The sequence below is a fragment of the Daphnia pulicaria genome, chromosome 1 (genome assembly GCF_021234035.1).
Source record: "Daphnia pulicaria isolate SC F1-1A chromosome 1, SC_F0-13Bv2, whole genome shotgun sequence".
NCBI classification, from domain to species: Eukaryota; Metazoa; Arthropoda; class Branchiopoda; order Diplostraca; family Daphniidae; genus Daphnia; species Daphnia pulicaria.
Genome location: NC_060913.1, coordinates 3061586 through 3075865, shown reverse-complemented (window position 1 = coordinate 3075865; position 14280 = coordinate 3061586). Strand labels below are relative to the sequence as shown.

At 36.4% G+C, this 14280-nt stretch overlaps 1 protein-coding gene and 1 long non-coding RNA gene across 2 annotated transcripts; one reads left to right on the top strand and one right to left on the bottom strand.

The window, feature by feature from the left end:
* The first annotated feature begins 1034 nt into the window (after positions 1 to 1034).
* On the top strand, positions 1035 to 1714 carry LOC124340384. Its single transcript, XR_006918034.1, has 3 exons — positions 1035 to 1162; positions 1240 to 1459; positions 1519 to 1714. It is a non-coding gene; the product is annotated as an uncharacterized LOC124340384 (long non-coding RNA).
* Positions 1715 to 3322: 1608 nt separating this feature from the next.
* Positions 3323 to 12754, bottom strand: LOC124321063. The gene is made up of 6 exons (XM_046783972.1): positions 12577 to 12754; positions 12283 to 12434; positions 12056 to 12185; positions 11749 to 11951; positions 11570 to 11644; positions 3323 to 3520 (listed from the first exon to the last, which is right to left on the bottom strand). Exons 1-6 carry the CDS (start codon positions 12668 to 12670, stop codon positions 3323 to 3325), a joined length of 852 nt encoding a protein of 283 aa, XP_046639928.1. The 5' UTR covers positions 12671 to 12754.
* Positions 12755 to 14280: the final 1526 nt, after the last annotated feature.

The following is a 14280-nucleotide window of genomic DNA, read 5'->3' as shown; positions in this document are numbered from 1 at the left end:
TCTTGGCTTCAAATCATACGATATGTTACATTACAATTCCGTTTAAACACCCCGAGACGAAATGCGAACACTGACGATGATGAAGAAGTGGAATGTCTAGTATCCCTAGAAAAATGTCTGAAGAAGCAGGCAAAAAAATTTGATGTATTGGCTGCTACTGTAAAATGATTTTTAAAGGAAACTTCTTGAATAATTAACCATTCGATATGTTGGGGAAATTTCAAATCCTAAAATTTACTACATTGATAATGTTGCTATTTATGATTTGTGTGGGTTTTTGGTTCGTGCAAGGCCAAGTATGTCCAATTGTGCCGCATGTAAAAGTTCGATTTTTTCAAACAATTTACAGTAACCAGATGATTTTACAGCGGCAGACTTTAACAAATTGAGGACGAAAGGTGGATGAACATTTGTGTCGATTCCTATGTTCAAATGTATTCGCCAACTTGAATTAGTTATTCAAGGCCATTTTAATGATCCAAACCATTTTTATGTCATAGACACGTTCCCAGTGTGTGTTACTAAAATGGCAGGTACACATTTAATGGACATTTTTGTGAGGAACATCGCGAATAAATGATTTGTTATTTAGTAACGGAGTACGCAGAGATTCGGCATCACTTTGAACAAAAGCGATTGAACAACCTTCTTTAGTCAAAGTCTAAGGCTAAAGTAAAATCGAAGTTCAAGGAAGCCAAAAATGCATAAGTTGCTCATCACTTTCGTTTGATGAAAACCAACATAGTCGCAGAAAACATGGAAAAAATTTTCATTTACTTTGAGTCTTTGAATAAATTTTTGAATAAAAAAACTTGTTTATTTGTCAATTATTGTTAAGTAAACTAAAAAGTAGAGTGACGAAAAAGAATAGAATAGAAAAAGATGAGTAACTAATATGTGAATAACTTATATGAAATCAAAATTGAAAAGCAAACAAACGTTGGGAAATACCATGGCAGACGACAGCACATGACGGTGAATCAATATTTTGCAGGGATGATTTTTTGAATTTCTCCCAACTTTGTCAGCGAGTCTTTAACACACCCACCAGAGGGATACAACAACTAGATTTACAAATGGTCATCGAGGGCTCGTGGAAGAATTTTACGGAGCGCAGTTACCATAGGTTTGATGACTCTGGTTGAGCCTAGAAAACACCGAAGTAAGTTTTGTTTCCAGCAGTCAAATTACAGTCATTTCTTCACAAAGACTTGAATTCTTTTCTTTGATATAATGCAGGATCCCTCGAGGACATGGAGTTTAGTCGAGAAAATCGTTGTCGAATAGATGGGAAGTTGAAATTTTCACGTTGGAACTGCGTAAATACACAAACAATCCACCAATCTTCTATCCAGAATTTAAGAAATTTTAACTTAAGCTGGTGGCATTGCAATGAATTTGGTTTCCAAGAACAGTGTCATTATTTTACCTGTCGTGGAATCGGTTGGAAATGTGAAAAGTAAGTAATTCGTTTCCATACAAACCTTCAGGTGATACAAATTTACTTTTATTTTACAGACTGGTCTAAATGAATCCGTGCTTTGTTATCGCTGCATTTCAAAAGGAACCATGGAAGAAACAATCTAAAATAGACTAAGGATAATAAGCAATTTCGTAGTTCTATAATGAATCACGGTTTAAATGTGTAATCTTTTTGTGTGTAAATACAGGTGACCAAACAATCTTTGTCATGCCGAGTCATGGAGGAGCATAAAATCAAACGTAATTTTAATTAATGAAATTTGAACCATTTACATTTGTATGATTTCAAGAGTCACCTACGACGACCAACTCCCAAAATGCCAAGAGGGAGTTTGAAGATTAGGTAAACATCTGACGTTGTCAGCTCTACACCAATTGGAAAAATGTTTTTATCCAGACCAATTACCAGATTTATAGATAAAGGTGTAGCCACTAGGACATGGACCTTCCACTTCCTTTTTTCCTAGAAGCGTTCCCAGTTTTCCACTACCCAGCTCTTCAAATTAGCGCCACGGCGGTTCGTGTTTTGAAATGGGGAATGGTTTTGTGGAAGGTAAAGCTTGGTCTATTCGCAAAAGACGCTGCAATGAGTGGTTTCAGGTTGCAATCTTCGATGAGTTTTTTCCGACCTGTGGTCCCGCCACAACTCCAAAGCATTGGCATGTTTTGTTTTTCCGTAAGCAAGGTGAAGAATAGAAAAGTATGAATAGAAAGACAAAGGAGAGTGAAAAAAGAGTGACCGACTCTTTTATCCCCCCTTTATTCTTCCCTTTCTTGACTGCTTAACGGAAAGAACCCCCCCCAATTTGACAAATTGTCGTTTAATAAAGTCTTTACTAACTTTAACGCTGGTTATGAAAATTCAGGTAAAGAAAGTACAACAAAGCATGGATGAGTCGAGAGTATCGTCGTATTTTTCAACGAAAATAGACACGACGAAGAATGAATAAACATACGTCGAATAGACGGATATTAAAGACCAGCCGTGCTAGAATAGATAACTCATTATTATTGTTAGTTTAATTTTAGATACCCAAGACAAATTTGGCTATCAGTAATTTCAAAAAATGTTCCGCATTTCGTTGTAAATGTTGTTCGCGTTTTGTTGTAAATAGAGAAGCTAACTTTTTATGGTATAGTTGTTAATTTGACCGCTAGATGAAGTATTGGCGTTTTTGTTGTGTTTTTTTATTTTTTTCCCGTGACGCTTATGGCGCGCCATACTTATTCTGATTTCACAGAAAAAAAATTACATGGACGACATAAAAAACGTCAAATTGTCCCGTCCTGACTCAAGAGTATCATTCCGTGTTTAATCCCGCTCAATACAGGAAACGTTGCCGAATAAGGTCATATTAAATGTCATGTTTTGAAAATCACATTTGGTAACATGGCATTGCTGTATATTCCGCCTGATATCCTGTATCTCAGTTAATGAAGCGACAGCCTCGTCAGTAGATAGTTCTGTTAAATGATAAAATTAAAGAAATAAGAAAAAATTTCATTTCTGTAAAATTTCGTAGATGGTCTGATTGCGTTGTTAACGGGCCCCCTTAGTATGTTTGTTTTAATGATGCCGAAAAAATTGGGAACAAAAATAAAATCGAATTACATCTAAGCTTTTTTTTAATCAGAATTTATTTCTGTGTTATATTAATTCTTCTTTCTTAAAGAACAATGCTTATTCTGATGTCAAAAGTCATGAAATTTGCTGCATCTAATGCTTTTGTCTCTTCTTTCTTCACCTCTTGAACGCTGGTCTCGCGGTTATTGTTGCTTCTCACACTCATGCTCCTGCTCCATCTCCCTTATCAATTCCCTCACCTGCTCTCACTCTATATCATCCTCCAATTCTTGAATTTTCCTCCAGGTTTTGAATCACTTTACGCTCATAGTGTTCCAGCTCTCTATCCTGCTCCTCCATTTCTCGCTCTTGCTCCTGCATTCGCTTTTTCCCTCGTTCTTGATGTTTCTCCAGTTCTCGAAAAAGCTCCCACTGTTCCTCCAGCTCTTCCTGTTGAATTTTAAGTTCCAAATCCTGGAAGTCTCCCCGAGTAATCGAGTAAAAACGCAAACACAGCCAAAGCCAAATAACCAAAAGGGATATAGAAAAAACTCTGGCTTACCTGTGTAGACAAACTCTCTCCACTGGGCATTCTAATTCAGCATCCCTATTCCGCCTATCATCTGGGATATAATTGGCTGGAGCTGGTACCGTAACATCTTCTAAAAAAAGACAGTGTTATATTAATTCTTCTTTCTTAATATACAATGTTTATCCTGATGTCCCAAATCATGACATTTGCTGCATTCAATGCTTTTGTCTCTTCTTTTTTCACCTCTTGAACGTAACGTCCGCCTATCATCTGGGATATAATTTTCTGGAGCTGGTACCGGTACATCTTCTAAAAAAAATTATTAAAAAATTACAGTAACAATGGAATCAGTTTAAGACCGTAATTTGTCTGTCTGCTAGTGTAGACTGTAGACGCAGCTTTAAAAAGTTAAAACGCATTCGTTTTCTTCCACGTAAAAGAATCTTGAATAGTCCACTTTTTTTAGCTTTCAATCTATCACTCTTTCTTAATTTAAACGAGTATCTTTCGACAAAGACAAACAAAAAATAACTGGAAACATCCAGCAAAAGAATTAAATTAAATTTTTGTCAGCCACCATTTGCAAAATTACCAAATGAAATTAAAAAAGACGCAAAAAAACTAATTAATAGCTAATAATTTAAATTTCTTTAATATTTAAATTTTTTCTGTCTTTAATTTTGTTTTCGTAGTATTAAAAAAATTCAAATATTAATTTTAAGCCGTTTAGCCATAATCTTTATCCTGAATGAGCATCACGATGCTGAGAAAAAGCGACGCCAACACGAAAAATTCGTTTCTGACAGAAAATACCCAATAATCTAAAAAAAGTTAATGTTTTATGGTAATCCTTATTGTTAATCAAAAAATATTGTCCATGTTATGGGGTATAGTGAGGGGCTATAAAGTGGATAAAGACATCTTTCTCGTGAGGTAATTTACTATCAAGTTTCTCTGTTATCTAATGGACTAAATCAAGATTCTTTCCAGACTGCCAATCTGGAGCCTTTGCTACATTACTTGGAAAACCAAGACCCTGGTGTACAACTAAAATGAAAGACTCATTATGGCTTGCTTCTTTGTCTCAGCATTGTAGTTCAAATCCCTTTCCAGCTTCAGCGCTTTGACCCAGCGCAAATTGGAAGACAACATACTGTTGCTGAAGTACAAGGAGAAAGAGTTTTATGATACTCTGGAACCCTTTCAACAAACGTAGAGACGCTGGAAAAAGAAAAGGCCGATTTCAAAGAGAAGTTAATGCATAGATTCAAAAAGGTTTTGCTTGAAGGCTTAATGAAATAGGCGGCTGGGCCTGATCCTTTTGCCTTTACCATGCACGCACCGGCGCACGCTGCTCCTGTGGTGCAAATGCATTGGCAGCCATGATCCCAATAGGACTGGGACCAGCAATTCAGCATCGAACTGGAAAAATTGCGAGAAGTCAACTGGTCAACTGGCACGATTGGCGCTAACTTTGCGGTGTCCAATGTCTGCGTCTCGAGGAGTTCATTGACGATGTCCGGAACAACATGGCCCTCCAGCTGCAACTTCAGGGGCTTACTTGCCTCTTTTTCCTCAGGTGAGAGATGCGGGGGGTCGGGAAAGTTGGTCAGAAATGGTGGATCCCGTGGGTATCTAGGACGAAAACACTGGGAATTCCGTTCATCATCGATTACATCTCATCGTTTTTCTCCCTTAAGGAAAACAAAACTGCTATACGCTATTGTAGGAATAGGCAATTGAGGTGAGGTATTCAACCAATTTGTATAGTGTGTCCGCACAGGCAGTGGATCCGACGCCATGCGATCCGTGGCTTTTCGAAGTCAGGTGTATTGGGGTTTTTACTACTAGCTCCACACTACACCCGTGGTCCCGTGGCTGTGTAGTTACACGAGTTTCAAAAAAATAACAAATGTATCACTCTCCCCAATACTTTTAATATTTAAAGAGAAAAAAGAAGAATAATCGTTGGATTTTTGGTAAATGGAAAATTAAGATTGTTTTACGCTGGAGTAGTCCCCCCTAACAGGATTTATTGAATTCCATTTATTGTTCTTTATTTAAACTCTTAGTCACTCTTCTCATCGTTGTCTCTGATTTTAGAAGAACCCATCAATTCCACGAATTCCACGAATAATGATTGTGATAAATAAGCACGACTTAATCTTAGGCAGTAAGACGAAGGCGATTTATATTACAGGCAGAGAAATGGGTGATCGTTCCACGTACCACATGGAATATCAAATTGACACCGTAAAAGAGGAGAATCCTTTTACGTCCGACCTCCGACCCACTAGTAATCGGTTGTACCTTGTTAAGTGTACATATTGGGAGGATTTATTTAGTTCAATCCAAGAAAAATTGGCCAGGACATTTTTTTGCTCAGTTTAGCTGTTTTTAATGACGTTTCATTTCCTTTAAAAAATGTTGTTCCGATTTGAATTGAAATGCAGACTCCTTCACAATCCAGTCATTTTTCGTTTCTGTTTTGGAAAATGTAATATGGTTATATAAATCATACTCTTTATTTATTTTTGTCTTGGTTTTTCGTGGTTTTACTTGTTCATCTACTAAGCTAATCCTGCAGTTTGGTACTTTTTTGTTAAATTTATCTAAAAAACATTATTACATAACATTTATGTATTTAGAACTGATCAAAAGCCTCTCAGAGGTGTACATCAATTAAACGAATTTTAAACATTTTACTTGTGGTTTCCTTTATTATGACAAAACATGTTTTGCGGAAAACATTGGAATTCCTGTTGCATTCGATGTACACGACTGCTGTCATGGCCTCAAACAAATCAGCATAGAACTGCAAGTAATTAATTTCGGTTGAAATACTTTTCAAGGAATCGCTGACTGGAATGAGAGTGAGTTTCTAACAAATATCAAGTCAGATCAATCAGCGTCTTTAGATTGAATAATAGAGTAATTAGCATTAATTTTAGACAGTGATCAGGCCTTAAAAGTCAACAATACCCCGTCTGACATGATCCCCACTCCATTTTCGTTTAGTTTCATCCCCCACCCTGCAATATGTATCATTATTTGAAAATATCAGACAATCTTCGTGATTCTTTGCCGAGTAAAAGTCAACTTGGCCACCCTTCCCATAATTTTTTGTTAAATTTCTCTTCCCTTAACTGCTTTTATTGTTTGAAATATTGTCATTCAAAACAAACCTTATATCGGAAAATGAAAGGTCAAAGTTAAAAAAAGTGGTAGAACCCAGGAAGCATTTGATCTCATTTTTATGTCGATTTAAAACAACAATATCATTTGACATTCGTCACGTTTTCTACATTGAGAAGGAATTTCCATACTTTTTACATATAATATGCTGTCGCGGTAAATTATATCAACGTGCATTTTCTATTCCACCATGACTAATATACGTTTACCACTTTTTGTGTCAAGAAAAGACTGACGGTGTGACCAGTATGCCTTTGAGATGGCTAAAGGACACCATCGTTGTTAATGACCTATATATTAGAGAAAACGTTTAGTCCTTGCATCATTCAAATTTTTAGTTATGTTGTTGGTGGAGTCGCACTTTCTGCCAGTTTTTTCAATAAAAATGAGTGATAAAGTATAGAAAATGGGTGAAAAAATTTGTCAATTGTTGGCTCTACAGGTTTTGCAAATAAAACATCGATGGGTTTTTTATTGCTTCACAGCACCAACGATTCCATCTTTGGAAAGCGTTTACAAATAACAGATTTTTTTATCTTTGGGTCTTTGGAATTATCATCTATCACTTTTTGACAGTGCTGGGATTGATAATGGAGCTTATTTTGGTTATTTAGCTTCTTCATTGTAGAATTACCACATCATTTGAACAAATTTTTTACTAATGAATTTTTAATTTCATTAAAAAATGAAAACAAACTTATACTTAAATTCAAAGCTTTATCCCACCCATTTTTTTTAAAACCTTACAAACCGACGAAAATATTTTGAGAACCTCATTTTCCTCTAGGGCTGGATTAATTTGTTCTGTCATGGTGAACATCATATCATCAGTCACTTTTCTTTTTTGCTCGACAGAATATTTTCTTCGATTTCCCTCATGCAACCCATCTTAATTTTACTGTACAGAAAATACATTTTATTTGATTAATTTATCTGGTTGTCCCTTGCTACTAACTAGAGGCTTGTTCTCAAAGGTATTTTCTGAAAACAATTTGAGAAAGAACTTGATCTAGTGCCTTATTTTTCATTCTCAGTCTTCCTGCTCTACGTTTGTCAAGAGGGTTTGTGAATTCTTCCAGTTAAATTTTCTGGTGCAGGCCAAGGTTGTTCATCATCAATTGTTCATGTCGTCCAAAAATTCAAAGATACCCCTATATAAATGAACAATTTCAGATGATATTAGTAGTAAACATGACAGAGTTTGAATATTATGTTACCGTCAACCAATACTGCTGGTTCATCGTATTTATATCTACTGTAAAGATTGCGTAACATATTCACACAAGCAAGCATAACAGGTATTAGAAATCCCTGCTGGACTGATTGGCTAATTGATGCTAACACTGAGTTTAGCTCAGCCAGTGCAGTATGGACTCTTTTTTCCTTTTTTTACGGACCAGCTGCGATAGTGACGATATGTTGCTTTGTTGTAGTAGGTAGCTCTACTTCAGCAACGGTGTTGGCAACTTCCCATCTATGATACCGGGTTATTCTATTTAGTTTATCACGATCGGCCACTCCTGGTTCCTATCGTTCTATCACTGCAAGTGTATCTCCCTTTGACACGCGAGTTGCTGCAGTTACTCCTGACGAACTTCAACAGGCCATCCATGAAATTGCTGGCTTCAATGGAAGATGGCCGCTTACATCATGAAATTGCAGGCCATGAGAGCAGATATGTGGCGACAAACCACTCACCATCGCAATAGACAATGTTCCATTTAAACATCGACGAGAGATGCATTTAATCGAATAACTACCAGTCACTTGAGCAAACCCCAATTTTCTCCTGTGTTTCTAGGATAGAAACAAAGGAGGGTGCTCTGTGTGTTTGTTTGGAATATTTTCTTACCATCTTCTGTAATAATAATAATGTGTACGTGGGCATTATTTTCAGAACTCTACGTTTATTTTCCACGTGCAAGAACGAAAAAAAGCTTCGAGATTGACTAGATTTCTCATATCACGGAGATATTTTTTTTTGGGGGGGGGCTAGTGTTCTTTACGGCTCCGTTTGGAATGACATCGAGTGAAGGTGGAAAGAGCTTTTTGTTTCGCAGACACGCTTCAATGAGGAGGGCTCTTTGTTCTGTGTCTTGCCGACATAAACATATGGGAGATGAGATTTTGTTGATTTTGTGTATAGGTGGTGATTTAGTCTGCAGTGCCCAGCGAGGACTTCGGTTAGCTCATGGTGGATGTAGCTTTTCTTGGGGCAGGTAGCATCAGTTGGCCTCGGTAAAAATTCATTCGTACGTATGTACATGGGGTATTATCAGCCTATATTTCGATTATACTTAATATTTTAAAAAGTAATCGTTTTGTAACGAGCATATCTAGCCAAAAATGCTAAGTATTTTAAGGACAGTTATGGTGTATTTGAATTACTGATATTGCACCAGAGAGACGGGTCTGACTCTTGCCAGAGTAAACCAAAGTATAAAAATTCTCCCCCCCCCCCCAAAAAAAAAATAGTGTTTACTGTACACATATGAATAACAGGGTGAATGTGAAAGTATCTATTGGTTCAAATAAAGAAAAAATGTACCCTAAGTAGGACATTTGACCTAAATGGGTCATGATTGAGATCAATAAGTTACGTCCTTCCTCAGTTAAATAAAGGTTGTTTCGACCTTTGTGACAACACTTTGAGGGGGGAGTTGAATTTTTGTAACAGATTGTGATAAGAAGCAAGAAGGATCAAAAAAGCCTAAAATAGCTTAAAGCCATATGACTGTTCCATATGAAGTTATGGTAATTTGGAATTAGCATTAAATTGATTGATTCTATCTTAAATGGATGTATTTTATATTTTATATTACGAATTAATATTATTTTTAGTCAAATAAAATTAATCTTAATGCGAATCTTGTAGTTTGTTTAAAAGTAAAAGACATGTGATTTGCAGAAGAAGCTTTACCAGCAGTACGTAAAATATATATCAAACTTTGACAGCATGCATAATTGCCCTGGGCTGATTTTCATGAGTTGGGAAAGATCTGCCATCTCAAGGCCCTGATCGATACATATTGCCCCATATAGATATTGCTGATAACCTGATAACCAAGAAAAGGATGAAATGGAAGTGGCTCCCCTCCAGTGCAAATCCAGCACCTGGTGGTCTCCATTAGTCAGAGACAAAGATATGTCCAAGATTGAACATATAGGGGAAAAATTACGTTACTTATCGATATTCTTCGCTGGTGCAATTGTGACAAAGTCCTGGTTTTAGCCAGTCTCTTCATTCTTTGAATTTGGTCGATGAATTTCTCGCAGGCGAGGACGAAAGAAACAAGACGAGCCTGGAAAACAACGAAGTAACTTTTGTTTCCAGCAGTAATAACATACCAGTAATTTCTTCATATTAACTAGCTCTTGATATAATGCCTGATCTTTTGGAGACATGACGTTAGGTCTGGATTACTACGCCTAAATGGGCAAACCACACTGAAAGAGTGTAAAAATAAGTGCAATGCATTTGACATCTCTTTCAATCCACGTTCAAGACTGGACGGTATAAATTTGGTGGCCGCGAACCGTATAATTTTGTTTGGCGTGTTATATAATAGTTGAAATCAGTTTAAACGGCAAATTTAGCTTCAAGATGAATCTGGATTTGTCTGGATTGTCTTACCCAATCGATCTGACTCCCTCACACCATACCCCACCCCATTCAAAACCCACCAGAAAAAGCGAGGCACAATGCCTGAGGTTCTCAAGCAGATAAAAAATTCCAACAACTGCTGCGTTGGAATAAAAGGGAAGAAACAATAAACTGATTCAACAACTGATTAAACAACAACTGATTGAACTGAATGAACTGATTGAACTGAACGAAATTGATTAGACTCGAAACGAAATTGAACTGATCAACTGAACGAAACTGATCCAAAACGACTGATTCACCTCAATCAACCAAAAGTTGTTACTTTGTTACCCCTCATTACAACATTTAAATTTCCGTCGTGTAATTTCAAGGTAAATATTTACAAGCATATCTGGATTCCAACCCAACTGATAGTTTCACCGTTCATCCATCTCCCGCATCTCCCGCAGTCCATCAGCGTTTCAGTTGGCGTATCCTTCAACATCGTCATCACCCCTTCGGATCATCAACAACTTGCTGATTGGAGTTCTATTTTATTACTCTTGAAATACTAGTAATAATATTGATTAATTACTTTTGCAATTCGCCTAAAAATAAATTGTTAGCCATTTTGGTGTCGATTGTCGAACCTCGAAGCAGCTATGTTGAGGCACATCATTGTGAATTCTCATGTAGTCTACTGAAGAAACTCTTAATTTATTACAATATCTCTTAACTATTTTAACTTTTAATGAAAGAATTACTCTGAATATATCAGAGTTACCCTAACTACATTGAGAGTTACTCTGAATTTATTAGAGAAACTCTAAATTTGTTTTAGCTACTCTTAATATTCATAGTTACTCTAAAAACATTAAGAGTTACACTGAATTTATTAGAGTAACTCTAAAATTATTTTAGTTACTCTTAATATTTATAGTTAGGCCTACTCTAAAACATTAAGATTTACACTGAATTTGTTAGAGTAACTCTAAATTTATTTTAGTCACTCACAATTTACTGTAGTTACTCTGAATTTATTAGAGTAACTCTAAATTTATTTTAGTCACTCTAAATTTACTGCAGTTACTCTGAATTTATTAGAGTAACTATGAATTTATTTAAGTTACTCTTAATATACGTTCAATTACAATAGATTACATGTTACTCTACAAATAAACATTTTTTTATGACACGACGTTGAAAATACGCGCGCGATCGCGAGCGATAGATTATCGACAGCAAATCGGTGAGACTGAGGTTTGATGTTCCAAGCGATGCTGCTCTGCAGATATGATACGTTCAATTTTAATATCATTTACCGGTAATTATTCGCATTCTAGTCGTGTTGCAAGAAATCAGCTTAGAACGTCAACAATTTTAACTAACCACATCCGACGACCTCGTCGCCATCCGCCCAGACTTTCCGTCTAATATTTTGTTGGGAATTGTGGCTACACAGGGGTTGACGTAGCTATTGAAACTCGAAGCCTTATCACGGCGTGTGGTAGGAACAATATTATGCAAAGTATTGTATTGTTGCTGAACCCGAATTGGCTGAGTTGCGGTCCATGATTTCGTTGGTGATGACACTTTATAAAGATAATCAGATATATGTAAATAGTTGTTATGCGCCGCTGATTAAATTGCCTTATTAGCCTAATTTATTTTAAATGGTGTATTTTTTTTTACTAACCTGCATATTCTAAGATAAGATCCTTTTTTTCATTCACCGGCAGAACGTACTGAAATTTGGAAATAGTATTCGTCTTTTCGGTAGTGCTATTAAATCCCATAACAGATTCCGTTCCGTTCAAAGTGTCGATCTGTATCCATTATGACAAAATAAAAGTAAAATAAGTCATTCGGTCACGTAATGTGAAATACACGAGGAAAAACATCAATTGTGTTTCCGCTACTAACATCAAACGGAACGTTGAATGCCACTAGGTTTTCTTGCACAGTTTTTTTGCGATGTGACATAACAATGATAATAACAATCGCTGTTATGAGTAGAAGCATGGCAGCCGATAAAGCTCCCACAATGGCTTCAAAGTAGCCACGGAATGAAGCTGCTGATTAAATAGTGAAAGAATGGAATTAATAAAACGAGTGAATGAAGCCAGCGAAAAACGTGAAACTAAAGACAAATGATTGGCTTAAATTGTGTTTTGTTCGGCTAATAATGGCATAATACGGTAAAATATAGGCAGGTACTATTTAAAATTGTCGATTCCGAAGGTGGTCTTGATTCATTTTGCAGCAACACATCCTCGTTTTGTTCACTGGCTGCAACATCAACCAGCATCATGTTTTTTAATTTATGCTCCTCAATAACATCTGGAAAAAAAAGTCAGTTTTATTTTGGAGCTAGATGTCCCTACATACATAAAAAATGAATCTGAATAATATCGATATCAATATCTCGCACGAAAAAACTGTCTTCGAACCAAAAATGGATTTATCAATTAATCAGCTATAAAGGACGACTTTTGAAGAAAAAAAACGCCAGAGGGCAGTAAAGTCTTGGGGAACGAAAACTTGGGAATAGGGAACAAAAGGAAAGACAACGAAAAGGGAGATAAATGATCGCCTTGTGGGATAACCTTTGTGCGCCAAAACAGAAGGGGAAAACTGAAAAAGAGAAGGAAGAAGTTATTCCCTCGAGCCGTCGGCACGTCGGCCGAGCCAGTCAGTCCTAAACCTCGGCCAAGTGTCCCCTTGGAAGAGCCAGAACCTAGGGGAAATAACAAAAAAGACGGTATTTTGCGTTTCAGACGTGAAAACAAATCTGCACTTAAATATTGCACTAATATTTAAGTGTTTCTTTAAAACATGTCCTCGAAATCCGAGTGGCCGTTATGTTCGAGACGTGTTTTTTTTTCTTTTTGTGGGCAACAGATTCCTCAATCAAAGACACAGAATACTGGAGCAAAGGAAAAATTTATTAAAAATAACAGTTATTTTTAATTATAAAACACAACCAACGTCAGTGATGGGCCAATTGACACCAATAGATAGTTTTCCGTAAATTTGTGTGACTTTCTTTCCAGTTACTCTGTCAATAATTTCGACCAAATTGATTTCTTTGTTGAGAATTCCGTCTATCAGCAGACGTTGAATGAATGTCTTTGCGTTGCTTTTTTCCAAAATATTCCTATTAAGAAAAACGTAGAATTTATCATATAGTAAACCAATTAAACAGATTTAATTAAATTTCGAATTAAATAAATCAGACAAGTTACCCTTTTTAGAAATTGCAGTGCTCTTTTGTTGTAAACAAAACATGTCAACTAGTTTTATAACGGTAATTTTTAAGTTTGGGTTGGCTCTGATGGCATCCTAACCCACTCAACCTCTTCGGAAACATAAACCTTTGTTGCATTTTTCTATATTGCAATTGAAATCAAAGAATTGTAATATACCGCCACATCTCATTAGTAACAATAATACATTAACGCTAGAAATTGTCACAGAAAACTAGTGAATCTTCGTCACATTCCTTATGCCGCTCTCCAAGATGTTTTGCAATTAACGAATTGCGACAATCAATAACGTTTTCGCAAAACGACAACATTTAAAAAATGCTCTTTTTAATCGACATCCCTAGTTTCTTAGAGCTTTTTCCTACTTAAAAGTAATCATTAGTCATTAATTTGATTACCTGGATTCACGCATTTTTTAAAGTCGAAAATGGTTTTTTTTCTTTCTGCTAGTCCTATCGGAAATTTCGTCGGCCAGTGGATTTGACCGCAGAAGATGCAGGGCCTTTCACAAACTATCCAACTGAGATTAAATTTAACATTCTTAGTTTTTAAAGTAGATTTAACCTGTGGAGGTGGATTCGCTCTGGCTCCCACTGCTAGTTGTGATGCTGTTGCTGGCGGTGGATTGGACGGTTTGGGTTGTTTAGGAGCTGAA

What these genes read in the sequence shown, in the direction of transcription:
- LOC124321063 (XM_046783972.1), bottom strand. Translation starts at nt 12,670, where the DNA reads ATGATGCTGGTTGATGTTGCAGCCAGTGAACAAAACGAGGATGTGTTG. An exon ending in CATTCAACGTTCCGTTTGAT is followed by an intron (nt 12,186 to 12,282) that starts GTTAGTAGCGGA and finishes TAATGGATACAG; the next exon opens with ATCGACACTTTGAACGGAAC. An exon ending in TCTTATCTTAGAATATGCAG is followed by an intron (nt 11,952 to 12,055) that starts GTTAGTAAAAAA and finishes ATCTTTATAAAG; the next exon opens with TGTCATCACCAACGAAATCA.